Here is a 27,290-nt window from a genome sequence, read left to right on the forward strand (position 1 = left end):
TATATCTATAAAGAAGAAATAAAACAAGAAAATTTGGATAACAGAAATTGCCTTTATATTTAGCTAAAACTTTAAAGCATCTCTAATATGTTGAAAGAACTAAAGAAACCCATGATTAAGGACATAAAGGAAGATTTGATGACAATATCTCAATAAAGAGAAAAATATTATGAAAAAAATAGACATTTTGGAGTTCAGAAGCAAAACATCTAGTATGGGACTCTGCCCGTAAATTATTTGAACTTATATGAACATCTATACTCAGTCTTGAGCCAGGAAGGTTTAGGTTTGGCATTGCAAACTATTTTGTGGCCCTCCCCACTCAATGGATTGCGCAATGCATGTGACCTCTGCCTTGGCTCTGCTAGGAAGACCGCTTTCATAGCTCTGAAGTTGGGCGTAACCTGTTGGAAACTGGACAGCCCACTCCTATCTTAATTGGCAAAGAACATTCTATGGAAAACCTTTGATGTTTCCCCATATAAATAAAGCAAACGCAGGCTCTCACTCTCTTTTTCCAGTGTGGAAGCTTGATACTTAAGATGGAAGAGCTGTCCTGCCCTTTCTTTCTTTCTTTCTTTCTTTTTAAAAATTATTTATTTATTCTAATTTGTTATAAATGATGGAAGAATGCAATTTATTTCATAATACACATATAGATCACAATTTTTCAGGTCACTAATTGTACACAAAGTATTTTAACACCATTTTTGTCTTCATACAGGTACTTAGGGTAATGATGTCTAACTCATTCCACCATCATTCCTACCTCCTTGTCTCCTTCCTTCCCCTCCCTCCCCTTTGTCCTATCTAAAGTTTCCCCATTCCTCCTATGCTCCTCCCCCATCACCATTATGAGTTAGCATCCTCATATCAAAGAAAACATTCGGCCTTTGTTTTTTGGGGGTTGGCTTGCTTCACTTAGCATTATCTTCTCCAACACCATCCATTTACCTGCAAATGCCATGATTTTATTCTCTTTTAATGCTGAGTAAAATTTTATTGTGTATAAATACCATATTTTATTTATCATTCATCTAATGAAGGGCATCTAAGTTGGTTCCACAATTTAGCTATTGTGAATTGTGCTGCTATAAACATTGATATTGCTGTGTCCCTATAGTATGCTGTTTTTAAGTTCTTTGGATATAAACTGAGGAATGGGATAGCTGGGTCAAATGGTGGTACCATTACAAGTTTTCCAAGGAATCTCCATACTGCTTTCCATATTGGCTGCACCAATTTACAGTCCCAGTGTATGATTGTGCCTTTTCCCCCCACATCCTCGCCAACATATATTGTTGTTTGTATTCTTGATAGCTGCCATTCTGACTAGAGTGAGATAAAATCTTAGAGTAATTTTGATTTGCATTTCTCTAATTTCTAGAGATGTTGAACATTTTTCATGTTTGTTTAATGATTTTATATCCTCTTCTGAGAAGTATCTGTTCAGTTCCTTGGCCCATTTATTGATTGGGTTATTTGTTTTTTTGGTGTTAATGTTTTTGAGTGCTTTATATATCCTAGAGATTAGTGCTCTATCTGATATGCTTGTAGTAAAGATTTGCTCCCATTCTGTAGGCTTTCTTCACTTCATGATTGTTTATTTTGCTAAGAAGAAGCTCTTTAGTTTGAATCCATCCCATTTATTGATTCTTGTATAACATGTCAAATACATTCTACTGTCAGATGTATATCTATAAAGAAGAAATAAAACAAGAAAATATAGGAGTCTTATTAAGAAAGATGGGGGGCTGGGGATGTGGCTCAAGCAATAATGCTCTCGCCTGGCATGTGCGGGGAGCTGGGATCGATCCTCAGCACCACATAAAATAAAATATTGTGTCCACCGAAAACTGAAAAATAAATATATAAAAAATTCTCTCTCTCTCTCTCTCTCTCTCTCTCTCTCTCTCTTCTCCCTCTCTCTCTCTTTAAAAAAAAAAAAGGAAAGTTGGGGCCTAATCCAACATGATGAATATTTGGGCCTAGTTTTTCTTCCATTAGGCACAAGGTCTCTGGTTTAATTCCTAGGTCCTTGATCCACTCTGAGTTGAGTCTTGTGCATGGTGAGAGATAGAAGTTTAATTTCATTTTGTTACATGAGGATTTCCAGTTTTCCCAGCACCATTTGTTGAAGAGGCTATCTTTTCTCCAATGCATGTTTTTGGTGCCTTTGTCTAATATAAGATAACTTATGTGGGTTAGACTCTGTGTCCTCTATTCTATACCATTGGTCTACCCGTCTATTTTGGTGCCAATACTATGCTGTTTTTGTTACTATTGCTCTGTAGTATAGTTTAAGGTCTGTTATAGTGATGCACCAGCTTCAGTCTTCCAGCTAAGGATTGCTTTGGCTATTCTGGGTCTCTTATTTTTCCAGATGAATTTCATCATTGCTTTTTCTATAAGGAATGTCATTGGGCCTGCCCTTGCTTTCTAAAATTACTTCCTGTGCCCTGTGATTTCTTCACCGCCTTTTTTCCCCTTGGCTTTATTTTGCAGCCAGCCTACTCCACAAAAGAGAAACCTTCACATCTACCACTTGCGGGGCATGTGGACAGGAAACTAGTAACAAAGGGTCTCAATAGTAAATATGATCTGCCGCAGCCCGGCTGGCTGGGCAAAATAACCGGGGGGTGACGAATAACTTGTGTAGGTTGATACAGCAGGAGTAGGAGCCGTTTATTGCAGGACAGGAGCAGTATTTATACATTCCACACAGTTTATCTAATTAGCATAAACTAGATACATCAGTCAACCAATAAGGAATCTCCACACTTAATGGCTCGCTTTTGTTACTTCTCAAACCACTCCCTCTGGCATTTTGCCAGGCACCATTCAGACTTGTTTACGAACTCTAACATTCCCCTGGCAAAATGCCAGGTGTTATTTTGACTTGTTTACAGACTCTAACAATGATCTAGAAAAAAATCAGTGGATTTGAAGATAACTGGATGCAGATTATGCAATCTAAATGACAGAGGGAGAGGGAAAAGTGAAAGACAAACAGAGCTACAATAAAACATGGAAGCCATTAAACACGTTAATATAACTTTAACAGAAGTAGTCTGAACAGAAAGAATAGAGAGGGAAAGGAACAGAAAAAAAATCAATCAAAAATAGTATTTTGTCATTACAAAGTCATATATAGTCATATAGGTAGAGTTGTTAGATTAAAAGTCCTTTAAAAATTGATAAAATGAGTCTCCAGAGACTTTCCATGAATAAAACTCACAAGGAGGCTGGGCGTGGTGGCACATGCCTATAATCCCAGCTGCTTGGGAGGCTGAGGCAGGAGGATTGTGAGTTCAAAGCCAGCTTCAGCAATTTAGCAAGGCCCTAAGCAATTTAGTGAGACCCTGTCTCAATAAGTAAGTAAGTAAGTAAATAAGTAAATAAATAAATAAATAAATAAAAATTAGAAAAAGAGCTGGGGAAGTGGCTCAGTGGTTAAGTGCCCCTAGGTTCAATCCCTAGTACTAAAACTCAGAATGAAAATGACTAGCACTAATAGTTTATTTTATGTGTAAACTTGACAGAGCTGCAGGGTGCCCAGATTAAATATGATTTTAAATGTGTTTGTTGAGGGTATTTGTGGGAGGCCAAGCTTATGGGTGACTGAGTTACACTCCCCAGCTGGGTGCTGAGGTGCTCAGTCACAGAAATGGGTGTGTCTTGCTACAGTCCCATGGGTGAAGCTATGCTCACCTGTTCCTTTGTAATATAACCCCTTGCCCTGTTTAGGATAGAATCTTCCATGGAAGTGCCTTGTGTGTGTCCCCTCCTCTTACTGTGCACTTGGGTGTGGCCTACCCAGGTGTCAGTCAACCTGCTGACAGTGGACATCATGAAGATAGACTCAGCCCGCTGACACCTGACCCCTTGCCTCATTTGAATAGCTTCTCCTCAATAAAAGGGGTCAGCGCGTGCTCTCGCTCTCTCTCTTTCTGTGGACCCTTAAGGTCAGAGGAGCCGTCACAGCAACCCCAAAGAAAAAGGTATTTGTGTCTCTTGTGTGGTTATTTCGTGCAGCCCAGTTAGCCCAGTTTAACTAGAGTGACCCCTGAGCCTTTTAGTCGCGAGAACAGAAACCCGGCAGGTATTTCTGGACAAGAGTAACATTTGATATCTTTGAGAATCAGTTGACTGTTTATGGTTGTATTTATTTTTGGGATCTCTGTTCCATTGGTCTTTGTATCTATTTTTAATTAAATACCAGACTATTTTGAATACACTTCACTGTCAAGTTGGGACATCACGTCCCATCTTCTCCTGCCTCAAAATAAGATTTATATCATCACTCTGCTGTTTCGCAGGTCTTCAGACAGAATTATACCAGCAGGTTCCCTGTGTCTCTTGCTTTCAGATGGCACATTGTGAGACTTTCTTGGCCTCCATAATCATGTAAATCAATCCCTTGAAGATACCAATTTATGACTTTCTCTCTCTCTGTTTGTTTGTGTGTGTGTGGAGAGATTATGAGGATTTGTGATCACAAACCCTCATAGATTTCTATTCCTCTCTCCTTCTCCTCCTCCAGTTGTGCTCACTGGTACCTGCAGAGCATTACTGGTTGCAGGACTCCTCTTGAATACCAAATTCTGCAGAAGCTTAATTAAGTCCCTTATATAAAAGAACATAATATTTGTATCTAACATGAACACATGCTCTCATATACTTTAAATCTTCTCTAGATTACTTATAATAGCTAATATGCTGTAAATGCTATGTAAGTAATCATCATCAGATAGAAAATTGGTGATACAGAAAAAGAAAATGAAAAAAACCCACATTGGAATACAGGAAACACCTATGAACCTTTGAAATGCAAATCAAAGTTCTGAGCAACCTGTCCATGTCCTTGGCCAGAAAACTTGCCCTCAGAAAGTAGCATAATATGGGTCATACACAAGTACAAGGAAAACTGGCTTGAAATTGTATAACTCTAGACCTCATTTGCTAGCTATTCTCTAGCTAAATATTAATAGACAAGACCAAAGAGTTGCTGTCTCTTCTGGAGATGGCCCTATTCTCCCTTAAATGTGAGTTCCACGCTATACCAAAGCTTCTCTTTCTCAAGATGTGTATTTCTTGCTTTACCCCAAAAGATGTCTCTCTATTGAGAGAGCACACATTCTACCTTGAATTGTGTATTTGCTTTCCTAAGTAAATCTAGTTTTGTCTCTGACTGGTGGTGCTGAAATTATTTTCCTTCACATATTCCAAGGGCCTCACTTGTCTTCAGTCAAGGGCCCCTTCTTTGGGAACTCTTCCAGTGATAATCATGCTTTATTTTTTAGGGAATCAAGGACACAAAATCTGCACATGTTCAGAACAGATGCTTCCCCCCCAGCCCTAATATTTGTGATACATACTTGGATTGAATTTGTGAATGAAGAATGCAGATTTGCTTTTAATCTTAAAAAAAAAAAAGTCCTGGAACTGAGCTGTTTGTTGTTTTCTACAATAAAATATATCAGGCACTAAATTTATGGTTTGTTTTTAGGGTCTCCGTTCAATTTTTAAAATTCTGTCAACATTATTCATTCTTTGTGGGTTAAATGTTTCAAAAATTGAACACGTTAATTTTTTTCATGCATAATCTAACATAACTTTATACATGTTCTTTATTGGAATGACATTCTGTTAGGAATACTCCATTGTTTTGAAATTTTACAATTATTATTTAGTAGTATTTCTTTGTGATACCAGTTATTGAAATCAGGGGCATTCTACCATTGAGGTGCTTCTCCAGCCTCTTATTTTCTGAGAGAAGGTCTAACGTGCCCATTCTAGCTCTGAATTTGCCATTTCCTGGCTCAGGCTCCCCAGTTGTTGGGGTTACAGTCCTGTGTCACCGGCCTGGCATACGCTTATTATATTCAAAAAATACTCTTAATCATGGCATTGTACTTCCTTGAAGCAGGTGCCAAACTATTTTAATGCAGCAATATTTTACATATTGCTATTTCTTAGGTTTTTTTTTTTTTTGGGGGGGGGGTGTTAAAATATACTCGTTCATTTAGGTTTTTGTTTAACACTGATGAAGTTGACAATGCTTTTGTAATGTGCACAATACACTAAAGAGAGAAAAACACATTTTGAGATTTTTATTGGAATTTTTTCAACGAATAGTCTTCCTATTAATTTCAGTATCGCAGAGGTACGAATCTGTACTATTTATTTTCTTCTTTCTCATGTGCTCGTTTTCTGATTTAGCTTCCATTTACCTTTGAGTGATTTTGATAAGCTAGGTTTCTTATTCCGCGACCACTTTTTTCCTCCCAGACACAATCTCTGATGGTGTCAGATGAATTTTTTATTGTATGCATTTATCTACTTTCCAGTTTCTAAAAAGTGAGATTGACAGACGGCTTTCCTTTCCTTGACAGTTCTGCGTGTAAACTGCACACAAGCCACACAAGGAACTAAGAATCCGTAGGGGAACCAGGGATGGTTGCTTGAGACACCAACACGGACCTCAAACCCTAGAGCTAAATCCACAGTTCCCCGCAATTCCTAAGAATTATTGGTCGCGGGGCCTCATGGGAAAGGTAGTTTTTCATTATTGCGTCGGGCTCTGCACCGCGTTTTGCGCATGCCTCATTTCGTCTGCTGCCTCTAGGACTCCGTCTTCCCTGGTTTTATTCAACTCCTGAGTTGGTCGGGTAGCAGAGTCTTCGTACTCTTCTGTGGTCAATGCGACACGGCTGGGGATTGACCAGTGAACCCTGAAAGGCTGGGCAAGGAACGAGGGGCCCCGAGAGCGGTCAGCGGCCGGTATCTGGCGGTAGTAAGGAACCTTGTGGACCCCGTGGCGGGACCCTGGGACTGCGGGGTCTTTGTCAGGATGTGAGGCCCCGTCACTACAGATTCAGTGGCGCGCTTGTTGAAGTTGTGTGTGGGGCCGCGAAAGGAGGAGGTGTGCACAGGAGGAAGTTTACTAGGAGCTCCTGGAGAGGGGGCGATGCTGCAGGGAGAGCCTGCGTGAGAGCTAAGGGTTCTTCCAACGCCTTGCGTGGGAGTTTGGACTCGTTAGTCACTACGGATTTCTTATCAACTTTGTTTAGGCAAGTTCTTTTTCCTTGGTTCTTCATTCTTTAGAGATTATGAACTGCTTCTCTATTATGTTCATCACTGCATCTTGATATGTGCTATTTTTCTGTCTTAATTCTCCTAAAGTTTAGGAAGGATCTACAAGAATTATCTTTTTATTTCATTTGAAAAGGAATAAGAAAAAACCCTAAAGGTTTTTGCATCTCAGGATCATACTTTGTTAGTGGCCAAAACTATTTTGAGATCTCCTGACTCCCAAGCCAATCCTTTCTACTTTGTCATTTAAGTGAAAGGAAGTTTCTTATTAAACACATGTTGAGTAACAGCAACAAAGTTAAATTTAGAATTTTTTTTTTCCTCTGAAGCATTGCTTTTTGTGGAGTCACTAATCAAAGGTTAAATAACACTAGTAGGAAAACTGATAGATATCAGTCCAGAGTATTATTTTACAACTGTGAAATGTTGATGTTACTTCATTAGATGTAGTAATATAATTGACCAGTATTATTGTTTTAATATTTTTGTGAATCCTTAGTATTCACAAGAGAATTCTGTTGAGATCCATAGGAAGCAAATATTAACTTTCATTCAGAAAAAAAAAATTGTGCACATGAGCTACATGATTATATTAGAGTCAGGTGGTCTTTCATCATTCCCCCTGATTATTCTGAAGGGTCAGTGGAGTGTTGGCATTATTCTAGGTTATTATTCATTAGGTCACTGGCATCAGTAGTAATTATTATTCATTGTGTCATTAGGCAGGTTACAGAGTTAGCAACATTATACAGCTACATGTTACTTCTCAGTTACATGTTACAGTTAACAGTGTGCAATGTTAGGACTTTTGTGAAGCTCTTAAGAAAGTCCATTGTTTAAAGTTACTGTTTTGTGGACAGGTTCAGGCTTAGTGGAGCTTGGTAAAACATTGTGGTTGTCTAACAAGAGAGTTCCATTATTCCTAGGAGCTGTGTGCCTGAGATCAATTCTCCCACAGGAATCATTTTATCTAGTGAATGAGTGTAGCTTTTTAGGGCAGGAGAATTCATGAGCTGCTGAGCAGGCCAGATCTTTTATGATCCCATTCCCTTTCTGCTAACTAGCTGTGTCTTCAGAGTTGTCTACATCTTTCCAAGAACAGCACAAGATGAACAAGGTAAGTTGTATGTTTATTTGTCCTTCATGTTATTTTACAATGGATTTTGAAAGATTTGTAAGAGTCAATGTGAAGATGAGAAAATTGTAATAGATAAAAATCCAATTTTGCAGAAAATATAAACCAACAGATAGGTTGTCGCATTGGCATGTTGATATATACTGACTATATAACCTTAAAATCACTCAGGTGAGCTGCAAAATGTCTCTTGGGTTTTCAACCATCAGGGCAGATGAGTTTTGCAGCAGAAGACTGAATCCTATGAAAACAATGGTATCTTTCTGAAAGATACCTTTTGTTTTTAACAAAGATACATAGTGAATAACCTTCCAATAATAGCCTTATATTAATGCAGTCTGTTTCCTTAAACTGTTCTTCAGCAGTGTCATTAGGCAGGTTACAGACATGGTTCAAGACATGGTTCAAATAGTGTCAATTTTCTGAATGGTCTTGTATGATTCTGGCATAAAACTAGAATGTTGAGAGGAAGAAATGGCCTGTTATGTATACCTGTAACATAAACTTTACATAGCTATCTTATATTAGCCAGGTTTTGTATATAGGTTATGTAGCATACATTTCAAAGTTGACATTCTGGTAAATGTTTCTGAGTCTCAGTCACATTTCCTCTCATAGTATGTAGTATTGTTTCTACACTTTTTTTTTTGGAGTTTATCTAAATAAAGGTCAATCAATGACTAGATTGTGGTTGCATTCCTTGAATAAGTGCTACATTATCCTACTGATTTTTGTCCTTGGATGACTCCTCTGTCAGTATCTGATAGCATTCTTTTGATGCTTTGTTTCTGGAGTCTTCCTTATCGTGTTCAGTTCCAAGTTTTCATACTTTGTCTTATAGTCTTGTTTTGTTGAAATACGTACATTAAAAACATATAGCTGGTGGAGCAATACTGTTTATTATTTTGAGTGCTTTTAAGTGTCTTCAAGCTTAGATGATACACATTTTCCCTCCCACTTCACCAGTAGCTGTTAAGAAATCAAAAGGGGACAGAAGAAAGTTGCAAAAGCAGAATGAATGACAGAATAGCAGGATGGCAGAATGGCAGAAAGGCAGAAAGCCCCTTGTCCAAGCTGCCAGCTTTATTTATATCAATAGGTTACATTAGGTTACTGGCATCAGTAGTACATTATTATTCATTGTGTCATTAGGCAGGTTACAGAGTTAGCAACATTATACCGTTTATTTCTCAGTTACATACTACAGTTACAGTGTGCAATGTTAGAACCTTTGTGAAGCTCTCAAGAAAGTCCATTGTTTAAAGTTACTGTTTTGTGGATAGGTTCAGGTTCAGTGGAGCTTGGTGAAACATTGTGGTTTTCTAACAAGAGAGTTCCTTTATTCTTAGGAGCTGTGTGCCTGAGGTCAAGATTGAGGCTGATAAGACTCTAGCACAGAGCCTCCTCAGGAAGGGCATTGCCATAGCAGCTAGGCACTGCATATGTACTAGTTATCTTACTAGTTCCTGGGAGAAACTGCAGAATATTCCAAGTGTGGAAAACAGGGTGCCTGTTACCACCCCCCCCCCCCCCAGGAGTTTGCTCACCAGAGGAACGCTGTCCTGTACATTTCCACAGCCAGAATCCTTACTAATAATTTCAGATCTGCTCATGTGTAGTTTATTGTTTCTTGTATTTTATCAATGTTGTGATGTTTTGTACTTTAGTTGCCCCCTGCCTTTCTTGAAAAGATTGGTTCTATAAATGAAAACCTGATCATATAATATGCTCCTCTCTCTTCATTGGCTCTCCTCTTCCATAGCAGTATTTCCTAAAATAAAGAAATGTACCCTAGAGATATCCAAATCAATCCATTTGGATATTTTGTACTGAATATCCTACAGATATTATAATAGATCCCAAATCTTCCCATTTTCTACACATCCTAATTATAGTCTATAACTTGAAGGGTTAGAACCTGGAATATGTATTGCAGTGAAGTAAAATGTTAGACATTCAAATTTGTGTGTGTGTTTGTGTGTGTGTGTTTGTTACCCCTGGGATTAAACTCCAAGAGCATTCTTCCTCCGAGTTACATTCTCACCCCTTTTAAAAATTTTGGGACTCACCCTCCCAAGTAACTGGGATTATAGGTGTGCACCATTATATCTGGCTATCTTTCTACATTTTAAAACCTAAATGAGAATTAAAGTGAAATTCATAAGAAATGAATTGACAATTTCTGTAATTTGTGTTAATTGGTAGTACTCAAAAATATTCTTGCAATGGTCATATACTGTGGAGACTATTAGTCTAAAATTACTTCGTAATGAATTCCTTGAATACTTCCATGGCAGTATCTCATGACAGCACCAGACCATGTTCTCATGTCTTCCTCTGCCATTTGCCCTATTGCTGATTTCTTCAGTGTGTAAAGTTCCCTGCCTTTGCTTGTGCCATGTCTTGTAAAGAATACTGTATTACTCTTCAGCCAAAAGCTGTGCTTCAAAATAGAACTCATCTTGCTCCCAATTTATATTAGTCTATCTTGTATGTACTTTCACTTTCACATTTACAACATATTCTGTATATATTATGGTTTTTTTTTTTTAAATCAGGTTGTATGGTTCTTAAATACAAGAAGATTTTTAACAGTTTTTCTATTTCCAGCTACTATAGTAGTTCCAGGTACATTGTGAGAACTTGCTAATTTTTTTCGCACATCAATTCATACCTTAATGCAATAGTAGAATATTCCTATTATTGTTTCTCTTTTCCTACTGATATATAAAGCAAAAACAAATATCCTGTAAATCATCTTGGTAATTTGTAATCAATAAACACAGTGAGGATCAGTTCCATATGTCTTTTTCCATGTCAACTAATTATGAACATTTCAGGTTGAACAGAAATTCCAGGAGTTAGTGTCATTTAACGACGTGACTGTGGGCTTTACCCAGGAAGAATGGCAGCACCTGGACCCTAGCCAGAGGTCCCTGTATAGAGAGGTGATGCTGGAGAACTACAGTCACCTTGTCTCTGTGGGTAAGACCTGTTTACTTACTGTGTAATTCCAAATAGCATTTATTTATTTCTTTAATTATGAAATATATGGGAATTCTATTTAGTTTAATAATATTTGAGATTGGAATTCAGAAACCAGTGTTGATTGATCACTTATGGGGCATCGAGGATAGTTGTGTTCATCTCTCTAGTAAAATGTTACAATGGCAGTGGGTTTTCCTCTCTGTCAGAGGCCCTGACATCTAGGCTGCCAGCCAAGTCCATAATTATTTCCTGTTGATAGGGTATTGTGTGACCAAGCCAGAGGTGATCTTCAGGCTAGAGCAAGGAGAGGAACCATGGATATTGGAGGCAGAATTCCCAAGCCAGAGCTTCCCAGGTAAGTTAATCTCTATTGTACAGAGAAACATCAAGAGATTTATTATTTTCTTGTAGTTAATTCAGGGGTTGGCAATTGTGGAACATTTTTTAGAGGACTTAATCCTTACTGATTCTTAATTCAAACCTCCAAACACCATTCTCAAGTATTTTTTGATTCATTTAAAAACTAATTTCTATTTTTAGACCTGCCCATTGTCTAGTCTTTGCTTGTCTTATGTTTACTGTTGTTTTTCTTGGGTACTTTGTGCTTCTCAAAGCAGTTTCAGTTGCCCACTTTAACTTCCATTGTTCTATATTCCTTCTGTTGTCACACATTCTTTAATATACTCATTTTTTGACTCAACAAATATTGAGTTCTTGCTATGTGTTAGTCATTTTCTAAGAACTCAGTATATAGTAGTGAAAAAAACAACGTCTAAATGAATTTATACAAGTAGTACTAAACACAAAACAGATACTTATGTATAGTCAGTGTTCTGTGGTGATCAGAGGAAACCTTAGTGCAGTTAAAGTTAAAGCAAAAACTTTAATGAAATGATGATATGAGCTATGAAGACTGCGTTTTTTTTTTTTTTCAGTAAGGTGAAATAATAGCTGCTGAGCCCATGAACAGGAATGTGCTTATGTGTTTCTGAGGAATAATAAAAAGTCACAAGGACTTTGGGGAGTGATTGATGGAAGGAGAAATAGCTGATGATGTCACAGAGGTAGTTACTATACAGAAGATGAGAGAATCATAAACTCTGTTAAGTAATTTAATTTTATTGATGATTTTCTGCAGATGAGCAATGTGTGATGTATATTGTGTAAGACCTCTCTCAACTCTATAGAGAAAACATTGATATAGATAACAAGGACAAAGAAAGTTCATTAGTTCAAAGTTCTCCTTATGAGTGATTATGATGACTTAGACTAAATTGGAAGGCATGGAAGTAAGAAGTAATTTGATTCTCTTGATATATAGAAAGAGGGGCAACAGAAAAAGACCTCACAGTTGTAACAGTAACAGATGGAGAAGAGAGAGGTATTTAAAGTATTTGAGGAAGAAATGACTGAGATCTTCTCAAATTTAACAAAACCATAAAATTTTTCATTCAAGAATCTGAATAATATCAAATAAGATAAATCCAAAGAAATGCATGCTGAAGGCACATGATGATCAAAGTATAATTATTAATCATAATTAATTTATTAATCATAGTTAAATCCAAAGGAGAATTACCTGTAGGAAGTGACAACATATTTCTCATCTGACACCATGGTGACTAGAAGAAAGTAGTATCTTTTTAAGTACTGAAAGAGAATAACATCAAACAAATATTCTGTCTTGTGAAATGCAGTTCCATTATTAGACAAAAGCTAGCAAATCTACCTTTAAGAAAATGGCTAGTTTTCTAAATAGAAAGCAATGAGACTTGAACCTTCAGAAAAGAAATTGAAAGTTGGCAAAGATAGGGGTAAAAGTAATAGAGTAACCCTCTCTTGAATTTCTGAAATTATATTTGAAGATTAAAGCAAAATTTATAGTGTCACATGATTCAGTGCTCTCTGTAGAAGAAATATGTAAGACAGTTATATTTAAGACATGGGGAGGGTGAAGTAATTTAAATGAAATTGAGTTTTCTACATTTCATATGAAATGATAAAATATTGATGCTGTTAAAAAGTTACATAGGTAACTAGATCAACTAACTACTAAGAAAAACTATAGAACATGAAATACTTAGTAACACCAAATATGCATTGATGGAATATAAGAAAACAAGAGGAACAAATATGAGAAATATAGAAACCAAATAAAATAGGAGTCAAGTGACAAAATTTGTCTTAAATATAAATGATTAATATATATTAGATAAAATACATATTGACGGTAAAGAAAACAAGAAGCATTACTATAAAATATGTTATCTGTAGAAAACTCATAGCATAGTTACCAACATAGTTTGGTTAAGATCTTGAAAAAATAAGTTATACAAAATTAATCAAAACAAAGTAAGAACGGTTCTGTAAATTTCAGATATGGTAAACTTCAAAATCTTTCTTCCTAATGGATGCCTTTATTTCCTTTTCTTTATTATTTTCACTGGCTAGAAGTTATTCTACAATGTTGACTAGCATTGGTGAAAGTAGGAATCCTTGTCTTATTCCTGATGTTAGGAGGATATCCTTTATTAAGTTGTGGAATTTCTATAAATGCCCATTATCATGCTTAAGAAGTTGTCTTCTATTCCATATTTCTTAGTATGTACCATGAAAGGGATTGCATTTTGTCAAAGCCTTTTCTGCATCAATCAAGATGATCATGTGTTTTTTGTTTGTTTGTTTCTATTAGTGCAGTCTATAACATTCATTTTTTTGTGTTAAAATACATTTCTGGGGTAAGACCCATGTAGTTATAGGATATAATCCTTTAAATATATAACTAAATATATGGTTGAATTTATTTTGCTGGCGTGTGGGTATGTGTGTGTGTGTATGTGTGTGTGTGTGTGTGTGTGTGTGTGTGTGTATAATCTACCATCTATAGTCATAGAGGATATGGGTCTAATTTTTTTCCTGTATTTATCTTTATCTGGCTTTTGTGTTGGTAATAATACTGACTTCATGAAATTAATTAGGAAGTTATTCCTACCTTTCTAATTTTTGGAAGAATTTGAAAACTGGTGTTAATTCTTTAAATGTTAGGTGGAGTTCATCTGTGAATCTATCTGTTGCTTAACTTTTTCTGTTGGGCATTTTTTGATTACAGACTCAATCTCTTGTTATAGAGCTTGTGAGATTTTTCTGTTTCTTGTTGAGTCAGTTTATTTCCAAGTATTTATTTCATCTTGGTTATCTAATTTATTAACCTATGACTCTACAAGGTATATTCTCTTAATTCTTTGTATTTCTTATAGGTTAGTAAATAATATCTCCATTTTCATGTTAGTTATTCACGTTTCCTCCCTTTTTCTTTTTAATTGTCTAGGTTAAGATTTGTCAATTTTGTTTATTTTCTCAATGAACCAACTTTTGGTTTTGTTGATTCTCTGTATTGTTACCCTGTTTTCTAGTTTAGTTTTCATTGTTTTATTTCAAGGTCTGTTTCTAATCTTTATATCCTCTCTCCTGCTAGCTTTGGGTTTCGTTTGCTCTTCTTTTTCTAGTTACTTAAAGTGTAAAGTTAGGTTATTGAATTGAGTTCCTTATTCTTTTTTTAGTATAGATTGTATACAGCTTTAAATTTTCCTATGAGTACTGCTTTCACTGCATTCCATAAATTTTTATAAGTTGTGTTTCAGTTTTCATTGGTGTTTCTAAGCATTTTGTAATTTCTCCTGTCCTTTGACCTGTCCATTAAGTGTTTAATTTACATATATTTGTGAATCTTCCAGTTTTCCTTACTATTATTATTAGTTTCATTCCATCATGACTAAAAAAGAACTGTATAATTTCAGTGGTTTCAAATTTATTGAAACTCTGTGTGGGGGGAGGGAGGCATATCATGAGGTTTATCCTGTCATATTTATTGGCCGTTTGTATTCTTTTGAGAAGTAGCTCTTTCATTCTTTTGCCTGCTTATTGATTGGGTTATTTTTTGTTGGTTTTGTTTTTTGGCTGTTAAGTTTTTTTAGTTCTTTACATATTCTGGATATTGATGCCCTGTCTGAAGAGCAGATGGCAAAGTTCTCTCATTCTGTAGGCTCTTTCTTCACACCCTTGTTCCCATTGCTGTGCAGAAGCTTTTTAACTTGATGTTGTCCCCCTTATTGATAATAGGTTTTACTTCTTGCATTTTAGGAGTCTTGTTAAGGTAGTCAGTGCCTGTGCCAATATATTGGAATGTTGAGCCTACGTTTTCTAGTAGCAGTTACAGTGTTTCTGGTCGAATTCTTAGGTTTTTGATCCACTTTGAGTTGACTTTTGCCAGAGTTAAAGATAGTTTCATTCTTCTACATATGGATTTCCTAACATCATTTGTCAAAAAGGCTATCTTTTCTCTGGTGTATGTTTTGGCACATTTGTTGAGCATCATATAACTGTATCTATGTGGATTTGTCTGTGTCTTCTCTTCTATTCCATTGGTGGTCTTGTGTGTTTTTATGTCAGTTTCATGTTGTTTTTGTTACTATATCTTTATAGTTAATTTGAGGTCTAGTACTGTGATGCCTACAGCATTGCTATTCTTGCTCAGGATTTCTTTGTCTATTTGGGGTCTCTTATTCTTCCAAATAAGTTTTAGAACTGATTTTTTTCTAGTTCTGTGAAGAATATCATTGGTATTTTGATGGGGATTGCATTGAATCTGTATAACTTTTTTGGTTATACACCCATTTTGACAGTGTTAATTCTTCAAAATTTTTTCTTTCAGTGTTCTTTAGTTTTCATTTTAGAGTTCTTTGACCTCCTTAGTTAGACTTATTCCCGATTGTTTATTGTTTGTTTGTTTTGTTTTATTTTTTGAGGTTATTAGGAATGGGAGGATTTTCCTGTTTCTTTTTTAGCAGATTAATTACTGGAGTATGGGAAAGTGATTGATCTGTGTATTTTGATCATGTATCCTGCTACTTTGCTAAATTTCTTTGTCAGCTCTAGAAGACTTCCGGTAGAATTTTTTAGGTCTTCAAAATACAGGATCATGACATCAGCAAATAGATACTTTGACTATTTTTTTTTTTCCCTATTTGTATCCCTTTCTTTCTCTTGTTGGATTGCTCTGGCTAGAGTTTCAAGACAATGTTGGATAGGAATGGTGAGAGGGAACATCCTTGTCTTGCTCCTGTTTTTAGAAGAAATGCTTTCAGTTTTTCCTCTCTATATTATTTAGTATGTTGGTCTGAGGTTCATTGTATATAGTCTTCACAATATTGGACATTAGAGATAAGTTCCTCTATCTCTAGTTTCTCTAGTGTTTTGAAATTGAATGCATGATGGACTTTGTCAAATACATTTTCTGTATGGAGATGATAATGTGATTCTTGTCTTTTACTCTTATTTATTTGGTAAATTACACTTATTTAAATATTTTGGTTGAATAAACTTTGCATCCCTGGGATGAAGCCCACTTAATCATGGTGTACTATCTTCTTGTTTTTGAATGTGGTTTTCCAATATTTTAAGGATTTTTGGATGTATGTTCGTCTGGGATATTGGACTGAAGTTTTCTTTCCTTGATGTGTTCTTTGTCTGATTTTGTAATCAGGGTGACACTGGCTTCACAATAAATTTGGCAGATTCCTTCTTTTTTATTCATGGAATAATATGAGAATTGTCATTAGTCTTTAAAATTGTGGTAGAGCTTGACTGAGAATCCATTTGATCCTAGCATTTTCTTTGTTGGAAGGCTTAAAATTGCAGCTTCAGTTTCATTGCTTGATATTAATTCATTTAAATTTTCTATATCCTCATGGTTCAATTTGAATAGGTTATATAACAGAATTTCTCGGTTGTCTTAAAGATTTTCTAGCTTATTGGAGTTTATATTTTCAAAATAGTCTCTAATAATCCTCTGGATTTCAGACATGTCTTTAATTTATCATCTCTAATTTTTGTTGATTTAGGTCTTCTTTTTTGGTTAGTTTGGCTAGGGGTTTATCAATCTTGTTTATCTTTTCATGGAACCAACTACTTTTTTTCATTGTTTTTTATTTTCAATTTTATTAATTCCAATTCTGACCTTAATTATTTACTATCTCCTACTGATTTTGCTATTATTTTCTTTTTCTAGTGCTTTTAGGTACTACATTAGATTATTTATTTGGCATTTTTCAATTTTTAAAATATAGAAGCCCAGAGCTATTAAGCTTTCCTCTTAAAACTGCCTTCGTATTGTCCCAGAAATTTTGGTATGTTGTTTCTCTATCCCCTGATTTCATGTGTGATTTATTGCTCATTTGAAAGTGTGTTATTTAATCTTGATATGTTAGAATGGCTTCTATTTTTGTTGTTGATTTCTGGTTTCATTTCATTATAATCTGATAAGATGCAAGGACATTTTCTGTTTCTTGTATTTGCAAAGCTTTGCTTTGTACCCTAAAATATAATCTTTTTTAGAGAAAGTTCTATGTGCTGCTGCGAATAAAGCGAATTCAGTTGTTGATGGATGAAATATTCAATAGATGTTTCTTAGGTTCATTTGATTAATAATATTTTAGTACTAAAGAGTGTTTACTTAGCTTATGTTTGCAGTGCCTATCTAGTGGTGAGAGAGGTGTGTTGAAATTACCCAATGTTATTGTATTGTGATCTATTTGATTTTTTTTATTGAGAAGGGTTTGTTTCATATATGTAAGTGCACTGATATTTGGTTCATAAATGTTTGCAATCATTATATCTTGTTGTTGGATGATTCTCATAACCAGTGTGAAGTGACCTTCTTTGTCTCTTTGATTTATTTTGGTTTGAAGTCTACTTTATCAGATTTATTTTGGCTTGAAGTCTACTTTATCAGCTACCCTGCTGGGTTTTTGTTTCCATTTGCATGGTGTATCTTTTTCCATCCTTTTACCACAATCTATGGATATCTTTGCCTGTAAGGTGAGTCTACTGTAAACAATATGTGGTTGGGTATTGTTTTTTCTTTTCTTTTAAATTGGTTCTTTTTAGTTTTATATGACAGTAGAATCCATTTTGATATAATTATATAAGCATGGAATATATGTTTTTCTAATTATGTCCCTAGTCTTGTCGATTTACATGATGGTGAGAGTCTTTGGGCTTTGTTCATATATGTAAATAGGAGAGTTATGTTATATTCATTCCACTGTTTTTCCTTTTCCTATCATTCTTTTCCCTTCATTCCCCTTTGTCTAATCTAATGAACGTCAGTTCTTCCTATTCCCTCCCTTATTGTGGGTTAACATCTACATATTGGGGAAAACATTCAACCTTTGGATTTGTGAGATTATCTTATTTCACTTAGCATTATAGTTTCCAGTTCTATCTGTTTACTGGCATATGTCATAAAGTTATTCTTAATGGCTGAGCCATCCTCCATTGTGTATATATACCATATTTTCTTTATCTATTTATGTGTTGAAATGCCCCTAGGTTGGCTCCATAGCTTAGCTATTGTGAATTGTGTTACAGTAAACATTGATGTGGTTGTATATTGATTTTAAATCCTTTGGATATATATAAAGGAATGGGTCAAATAACTGGGTCAATTCCATTCCTGTTTTTTTGAAGAGTCTCCATACTGCTTTCCAGAGGGGTTGTACCAATTTGCATGCATCTTGTTTTTTTAATCTTTTGATTGGAGAGTTGATAATATTTAATTATTATTATGGAAAGATTATTTTTATTTCCTGATATTTTGGGTTATTTCCAATGCTTACTTAATTCACACTTGATTCTTTTTTAATTAGTTGTACTAGTGTGATTTGTCCCTATACTGATTTCATATTTATTTTTCATTTCTTATGCATGGAAATAGTCATTATGTCTTGTAATATAGGCTTTGTAGTTATGAATTCTTTTAGTTCTGGCTTATCATGATAGAGTTTTATTTCATCTTCAGTTCTGAACGCTGCATATAACAATCCTGGTTGGCACCCATTTTTTTTTCAGGGCTTAGTATATATTATTGTAAACCCTCCTGGCTTTTAAGGTCTGGACTGACAAGTCAGTTGAAATCTAAAATGACTTAACTCTAAATGTGGCTTGCTGATTTTCTCTTGCAGCTTTTAAAAATCTTGTATGTTAGATATTTTTATTATGTTATGTCTTGGAGAGGATCTTTTTGATCTTGCCTATTTTGGTCTTGTGTTTGAATTTTAATCTTAGTCCTAAGATTTGGAAAATATTCATTGGTAAGATTGTGCATTCCTTTAGTTCATATTTTGGAGCCTTCTACCCCAGTGATTCTTTTATTTTATCTCAATGTTATCCCAGATTTCTTTCATATTCTGGTCATGCTCTCTTTATTTTTGACTATTTTCAAGATTAATATACTTTGTCTTCAAAGTCTGAGAATCTATCTTCAGAGTGGTCTAATCTCTTGGTAATGTTTTTCATTGAATTTTTGATTTGAGGATTTGTTTTGGTTCTTTTACAGAATCTCTCTTTATTGAAATGATCTTTCATTTCCTGTATTTTCTTTTTAAAATTTTTTTGATAGTTGTAGATGAATAGAATGCCTTTATTTAATTTGCTTATTTTTATGTGGTGTTTAATAAAGATCAAACCCAGTGCCTTTATACATGCTAGGTAAGTACTCTGCCACTGAGCCCCAGCCCCAGCCCTCACTTCCTGTATTTTCTAAGTACATTCCTTGCATCTTCTTCTAGCTCCCTGAACATTTTAACTGAAAACTTTCAAAATATTTGCTCTGTCATTTCCTCCACTGTGGTGTTGCTGAAATGTTGTGGGCTGTTTGAGGTGATTTGTTCCCTTCCTTGATTTTTCATTGTTTGCATCTACATAAATGTTGGGATGATTATCACTTCTTCACTTATGTAAGGGACTATTTTACTGCCCCTGGCCAGCTTGGGCAGCCACATTAGGGTTACTTAAGTGAATTTTCTAAGGTACCAAATAAAACACAGACACACAATTTATCTTTAATTCAAGCCCTGGGATGGCTCCTCTGCCCTCAGCCTCAAGCTTCCCAAATGGAAGAGCAAGGAATATCACGAGAGGCTGGTGAGAAAGAGCTAGCACATTTGGGAGTGGTCTTTTATTGGAGAAATTCTCATTTTTTAGAAATTTCCATCCAAAAAAGGTCAAGAGGGGCAGAGTTACAAGGACAGGAAAGGTAACGCAACCCCTGGGGCTGTAGGAATGCACGCCTATGCATGAAGACACGTTTTCGACATTTTACGACTTCCAAAATCAGAGCTGCCATCTAGGGCCACTTTGATGCTGGCCAGATCACGGGAAGTGACCAACAGATCCTCACCAATCAGGAAGGAAAATGCTGGTCACATGGCATGGCGGCCCCTCACATATTCCCCCTTTTTTCTTTGAAAAAGCAGGTGATGGGTCACTTTTTCGAGTCCCCAAATCCTTGTTTTGAAGGCTCGCCATCCTACAACTACAACACAGAAGAGAATTAATAGCAAAGAGAACAATGCAAGAATATACCTTGCAGAGTGTTTAATATTTGATTAGCTAAGGAAGTAGGTCCGAAAAATCAGTCTTACTTCTTTGATCTTTTGGAGCTCCATATGATGATGGAGCTCCAAAAGATCCAAGCTGTTATGATTTTGCCAAATACTCATCTAAAGGTTTTTAACCTTCTCCCAGTCCTATTGGGAATCATTGTATTTGGCAGCAGTAACACACACACATACTTATAGCTAGCGTGACATTTAAGCCGAAAGTTCATTACCAGTATTTACGACAGTTGCCTCTAAAACATTTAGCTTAGTCTCAATCCTTTCATCAATATTTATTTGATTATGAAGAGCCTTGGAAGTATTCTGAGGTAAATTATTAAGAAAATTTGCATGTTGAATATTTTGAGATATAGCCCCTGAAGCTGTGATTGTTAAGCAATAAAAGAAACCAAGGCAACAACTCCCACTATTATGAGTCCAATGGCATGTTTAGATCTCGCTAGCTTGGCATGTATTTGTTGTAAGACTTGAAAACCAGCATCAATGTACCATGGCTCTGAAATATTAGCTGGTAATAAGACAAAAGAAGGCTGATGGAGTATCAATGTTCCTTTTCTTGTATTATATCTGGTGCTACAATTAGTTAAATTACACTTACTACATGTTACAAGATATCTATCATCTTTTCATTTAACTTTTATATTTCTAGCAATTAAAACATAAGGAGATTGAACACAGGCTTGTAAGCCACAGCAAGAACCTTCCTTACAGTTCTTGCCTACAAATTCTGGTAAAGTTTTAAGTAAAATGTAAGAATTCTGAGGCAGCAATTAAGCACCAAACATCTTTCTGAATGCCACTTTTGCTGAAGGTCAGGATGTTGCTAACAAATCCTCTAGGAGTCATGGCAGTACTCTTGTGTAACTGCCTTTTGTCAGTTTTAGGAGACCAATCCAAAATATACCCACTATTTCTAGACACCTTATGTTGTATTGGAAAAGTATTTATCCAATCTATCCATTTAGGAAAGGTGACAATTTCTATTGCAGAATGGTTAGGACAATGAGATATTCTGGGATGTTCTGCTGAGATGACTGATTTGTTATGAGAAAGTCACAACTGATTTTAGTAACTGATCTAATATAAGGTTTTGAGTCTCCATTAACAATACGATTAGTTGGTTTAGGTCTCTCAATTGCTGTATTTTCCTCAAATGACACTTTTAGACAGCCAGCATGTTTATCATGGGACCAACACAAAGGTAATTGGGCATTATAGCTGGAATAATTAAATCCAGTCACATGATTGGGAGCATTATGAGTGTCTGTAAATCTTCCCATCATATATGAGTCATTAATAAATACTGGGATGGATTCTCCAATCCACACTGCTGGGTGTACTAGAGGTGGATCTGGAAAATAAGTCCAATAGGTTTCTCTCTGATTCTCTTTTACCTGATAGCCCAATAGGGCTATTACTGCAGCAGTCATTGGAGTTTTAGCTTCACCTGGAAGTCGAATCATTTTTGTAGCATGTAGCGTTAATTTCCTCAGATCACTCCATGAGATCAGCTTCTTCATTTGGTTTCTCCGAGCCACTCTTCTCTTCTTCTGAGGTTTCTTCCTTTGGGAAGGCTTCTCTGGGTTGATCTTCAGTCATTTGAATCTTGGTGCTCCATGTTCTCCATGCCTGATTGGAGGTACCCAAATAGGATGAAAAGCACCTTTATTAAAAATACAAGCATGATCTCTGCCCCACATAATCTCTGGATCTCGTCCTTTCCATTGACCAGTCTGTAAGTCCTTCCACCAAACTCGGCCTAAAGGACCTGTTGCTGTGGAAGACATATGTCGCTCAGCTGCAGTGTGACCTTCTGAGTCACAATTTAGAAAATTTAAAACAAACAGAGCATGATTGAGGTTATTTTGGGGAGTCATGGTCCTACTCCCCTTTTAGTTTTTGTAATTGTAGCTTAATAGATAAATGAGCTTGTTCTACAATGGCTTGACCTTGAGGGTTATAAGGAATACCTGTTTTATGGTCAATCCAAAACTCTTGGCAAAATTATTGAAAAGAGAGCTTGCATAAGCTGGTGCATTGTCGGTTTTAATCTGTAAAGGACATCCTAATACTGCAACTAAACAATGAGAAATAACATGTAAGTTTTGAGGATGGATTGTATGTCCTTTAATTAAATGACCTAAAAGCAACTAAACAACGAGAAATAACATGTTGAGTATTTTCTTTCTTATAGGCTGTAGCAAAGATAAATCTAGAATAAGTATCTACAATTACATGCGCATAACATTGTTTACCGAATTGAGGAATATGAGTTACGTCCATTTGCCATAATTGGTTTGGCTTTAATCCATGGGGATTTACCCCAGATGGTAAAGATGGAGTGTGTATAACATACTGGGGGCAGTGACGTACAATTTGACAAGCTTGTTCTCTAGTAATATTAAATTTTTTACGTATGCTAAAAACATTTTGATGATGTAAAGAATGCAAAGCTTGTGCATAGTCATAAAAAAACATTTGCTGACAAACAGCAACTAATTTATCAGTCTTATCATTACCTGATGTCAGAGGCCCTGGAAGATTAGTGTGGGCCCACATGTGGCCTATAAAACATGGGTGCTTTCTCATTTACAACATCCTTTGTAGGGTATAAAACAAATTGAATAACTCTTGTGATGACATATACTTACAATAACTGAAGTTTCAATATTTTTGGTAACTCAAATTGCATATAAGCTGTCAGAATAAATATTAATAGGCTCGTTTGTAAAATAGCTTAAAGCACAGATGAGAGCTTGTAGTTCTGCTCGTTGGGCAGAAGCATACGAGGTTTGTATTACCTCTGTATGGACATTACTATAAAAACCTGCTTTACCTGAACTTGAGCTATCAGTGAATACTGTTAGCGCACCATTTATTGGTTGTGCATGTACAATCCTTGGGAAAATAAATGGCGTTATTAATGCAAATTGAATAATTTTATCACAAGGATAATGACTTTCTATATGACTAGGAAAATCAGCAGAAGCTACTTGCCATAAATTAGAAGTTTGAAAGAGCCAATCATTCTGTTGAGCAGAAATTGGAATGATTATAATATTAGGTTCTGATCCAACTAGTTGTAAAATTCTTGTTTTGCCCTCCATCACTAATTGAGCAACAAAATCATGAAAAGGAGTTAATGACTTTTGAGGAGAGTGGGCTAAACTCCCAATGTTTGCCATATTGCCCCTGTAGGAGCGTGAGCAGTTGGAATGTGAGCAGTTGGGAAATATCAATAAATATGTAGGCTCTTAAGGATTAATTCTAGTAAGTTGAGCATTTTTAATAGCAATTTCAACTTTCCTTAAAGCTGTCTTTGCCTCTGCTGTGAGATGATGAGAAGAAGTTGGAGAAGGATCTCCCTGTAATATCTGGAATAAAGGACTTAAATTTGAAGTAGTTAGCTTTAAAGATGGCCTTAGCCAATTAATATCTCCTAATAATTTTTGAAAATCATTAAGGGTGTCAACTCCTTGACTCTTATTTTGAGGACAGATTGTGTGTCCTTCAATTACATGACCTAAATATTGAAAAGGAGATATTTCTTTTGCACCTTCTGAGTTGAAATGCACAAACCCATTGCTGAGTGAAGTCTCTAATGGGCAAAATTTTTTAAAAGTACATTTGAATTAGCATGAGCTAAAAGTATGTAATCCATGAAATGAATAATATATGCATTGGGAAATTTTTCCCTTGTAGGTGTGATAGCTTGTGCCACAAATTTTTGACATAGGGTTGGACTATTACGCATTCCCTGAGGCAACACCTTCCAGCAAAACCTTTTGACTGGTTCTTTGAAATTAATTGCTGGGACACTAAAGGCAAACTTTTTACAGTCATCTGGATGCAAAGGAATAGAGAAAAAACAATCTTTTTGATCTATTTCTATCAAACTATATAATTCAAAGGAATAGTTGTAGGAGAAGGAAGCCCAGATTGTAGAACTCCCATAGGTTGAATTGCACAATTTATTGCCCTTAGGTCCTGTAATAACCTCCAATTACCAGATTTTTTTTTTTAATTACAAAAATGGGTGTGTTCCAAGGCCTGAGCATAGGCTCTAAATGACCAGCTTGGAGCTGCTCTTCAACTAATATATGAGCTATCTTAAGTTTTTCCCCTGTTAGAGGCCACTGACTAACCCAAATTGACTCTTTTGTGAGCCAAGTGATCTTTCTGTCTTTTGGGCCACGGAAAAGGTCAGGGCCCTTCAAAAAATTTTGGTTGGGTGCATTAATTAATCTCTGTCGAGGAGATTGATTCATAAGTAGGTGTATTCGTCCTGTAAGTTTCTCTTAATATCCCTAGGAGTAAACCCTTGATTAAATTTTTCAAATGACCTGATAGAATTTGGAGTTGCTAATAATAATCTTAAGCTGCTTAGGATATCTCTTCCCCATAAATTTACAGGTAAACTGTCTAAAACATAAATTATTTCCATCTTGGTCCTCTCAGCGAAGATATTGGGCACTCTGGGAAGCCTGAGAAATCTGCCCTATGCCTTCTAAATTGGTTGGTGCAGTATGTAGAGGCCAGGTTTTGGGCCAAAATCTGTGAGATAAAACAGATTTTTCTGCCCCAGTATCTATAATTCCCTGAAATTTTTTTATGATCTATTTTAAGTTCCAGTAGGGGCGCTCATGCTGGACTGATTGGGCCCAGTACGCTCCATGTGGCGAGTTAGATATCGGAGTTTTTTTTTTTTTTTTTTAAAGAGAGAGGGAGAGAGAAATTTTTAATATTTATTTTTTAGTTTTCAGTGGACACTACATCTTATTTTTATGTGGTGCTGAGGATTGAACCCAGCGCCCCGTGCATGTCAGGTGAGCGCGCTACCGCTTGAGCCACATTCTCAGCCCAAGATATCGAAGTTTTAATTGGACTGTCCGTGGAGCTGCAGGGTAAAAGTATTAATTGGGCTAGCACGTCTTTAGTAGAAAGCCAAATGGCATATTCTAATTCTACAGTGCATGTTAGCTCACCTCTGAAATAGGATTAATAATTCCCGGATTGGATTGTCTCTTTAAAATTATTCTGTCCCCAAATTAAGCCTATAGTGCCTGGGAGTAATGGCCCATGGATCCGATAGGAATCCGCTGGGGTCCTATTTCAGGTGTTAAATCAATTACCATGGCTGGTCTAAAAGTACTGTCTGGGTGATACTGGCCGATAAAAATGTTGGTCCACCATGGTCAGCTATGATGACATCAGAGCCTAGGACTGTAAGTCGTTCTCCCTATCTATTTGGTGGGCCTGGGGAAAGGCCCTCCCCTTGTTTTTTGGCACCAGCGAAGGCAGAAGTGAAGGAAAAAATGGAAGTGGGCTGCCGCAGTCTGGCTGGGCACAAAATAACCGAGCCACCACAAAAGCCTTGTAGATTCCAACAGCAACTCTTTATTCTCGAACTGTCACCAGCACTCTACACGCACTTTCTGGGGAAATAACCCTCCATTCGGCTCTGCATCCCAAAATACTCTCTGAATCCCGCGAGAACTCAATGGGAACTCCAGGAGCGGGCGGGCGCCTGAGGCAGCAGGATACTCCCTACTCCCAGCAGGATACACCCTAAACCTGGACCCACCCTAATCCATCCAGCAGGATCCTCCCTAAACCCGGATCCACCCTGGTCCTTGAGCAGGGTCACCTTTCTCAAACATTCATGCAATGTCACTGCAAATGACCTGGGTCCAAGGCAAGCCCATTTCCACAATGGAGAGTCCTCCCTCTAAGCAACATGGGATAGGCTGACAAGGAAATTGCCATGTGTCATTCCTACTTGGCAATGGCTCTCAGCAGCGGGCAGACTCCATATTGACTTACTTCTCCCCTTGCCATGTGGCCTCTTGCCCTGCAATGTCACCACACGAACTGGGAAAAGTTTCTGCCCTGTTGTGCAGGGACTCACACCATGTGGCCATTTCTCCCACAATTAAAACACCACCTTAGAGAATGGTGTCTCTGGGATTGGGGTTGAAGTACCTTCTTTAAAGCCACAGTGAGCATAAACGCTTGCAATTGGATCAGGCTGATGTCTGCACAAAGGCAAACAAATTCTGAGATGGTCGGTCCCCTTTTTCCTAAGAGGCCAGAGGATGTCCTGGCCAACCTTATTTGCATTCTCAAATGCTAACTGCTTAACAATAAACTCACAGGCACCCGAGTCCCCAGTTGACCTGTTAGCTGCTGGGTACAAGCACACTACAAAGTTGAAGAACAGTTCTTCTGAGCCCTGTTTTATCTTAGTCAAAACTAGATTAGACTGATCCTGGGACGAGATCTACTGCCATGCCTTCTTTGCACGTGAAGTAATCTGATTATAAACTGTCATAGTTCAACTCCTCTCTAAATCTGCGAATTCACCCGTTCCCATCAACATCTCCAAAGGGGTCTCAAAATTTTGTCTCCTGTTTCTCTCAGCCTGCTCAGTACAGAAATCAGTCCAGTAAGACCACCAGAGAAGGTAATCAAATTAAGACAAGCTCTGGTCATAGACACCCAGTCATTGGGTGGAAGAGGTTCTGGGCAAACCAAGTTGAGCAAGCTTTGTACAAATGGCGAATGAATTAGGGCCGTAACTACCACAAGCATTTTTTAATTCTTTTAAGGTTTTA

At 36.5% G+C, this 27,290-nt stretch overlaps 1 protein-coding gene across 2 annotated transcripts in view; it reads left to right on the forward strand.

Moving 5' to 3' along the window:
- The first annotated feature begins 6,589 nt into the window (after nt 1-6,589).
- Znf33b (zinc finger protein 33B) overlaps nt 6,590-27,290 on the forward strand; it is a 38,454-nt gene continuing 17,753 nt past the window's right edge. Inside the window, exons 1-4 of one of the 2 annotated variants that reach the window (XM_015498962.2) lie at nt 6,590-7,073; nt 8,160-8,212; nt 11,071-11,215; nt 11,478-11,573. In XM_015498962.2, the coding sequence (XP_015354448.2) occupies nt 8,204-8,212; nt 11,071-11,215; nt 11,478-11,573 (250 nt within the window). In that variant the 5' untranslated portion in view covers nt 6,590-7,073; nt 8,160-8,203. The remainder of the gene's footprint in view (nt 7,074-8,159; nt 8,213-11,070; nt 11,216-11,477; nt 11,574-27,290) is intronic. The other variant, XM_048807563.1, reaches the window with a different exon arrangement.

The sequence above is a fragment of the Marmota marmota genome, unplaced genomic scaffold (genome assembly GCF_001458135.2).
Source record: "Marmota marmota marmota unplaced genomic scaffold, marMar, whole genome shotgun sequence".
Lineage (NCBI taxonomy): Eukaryota > Metazoa > Chordata > Mammalia > Rodentia > Sciuridae > Marmota > Marmota marmota.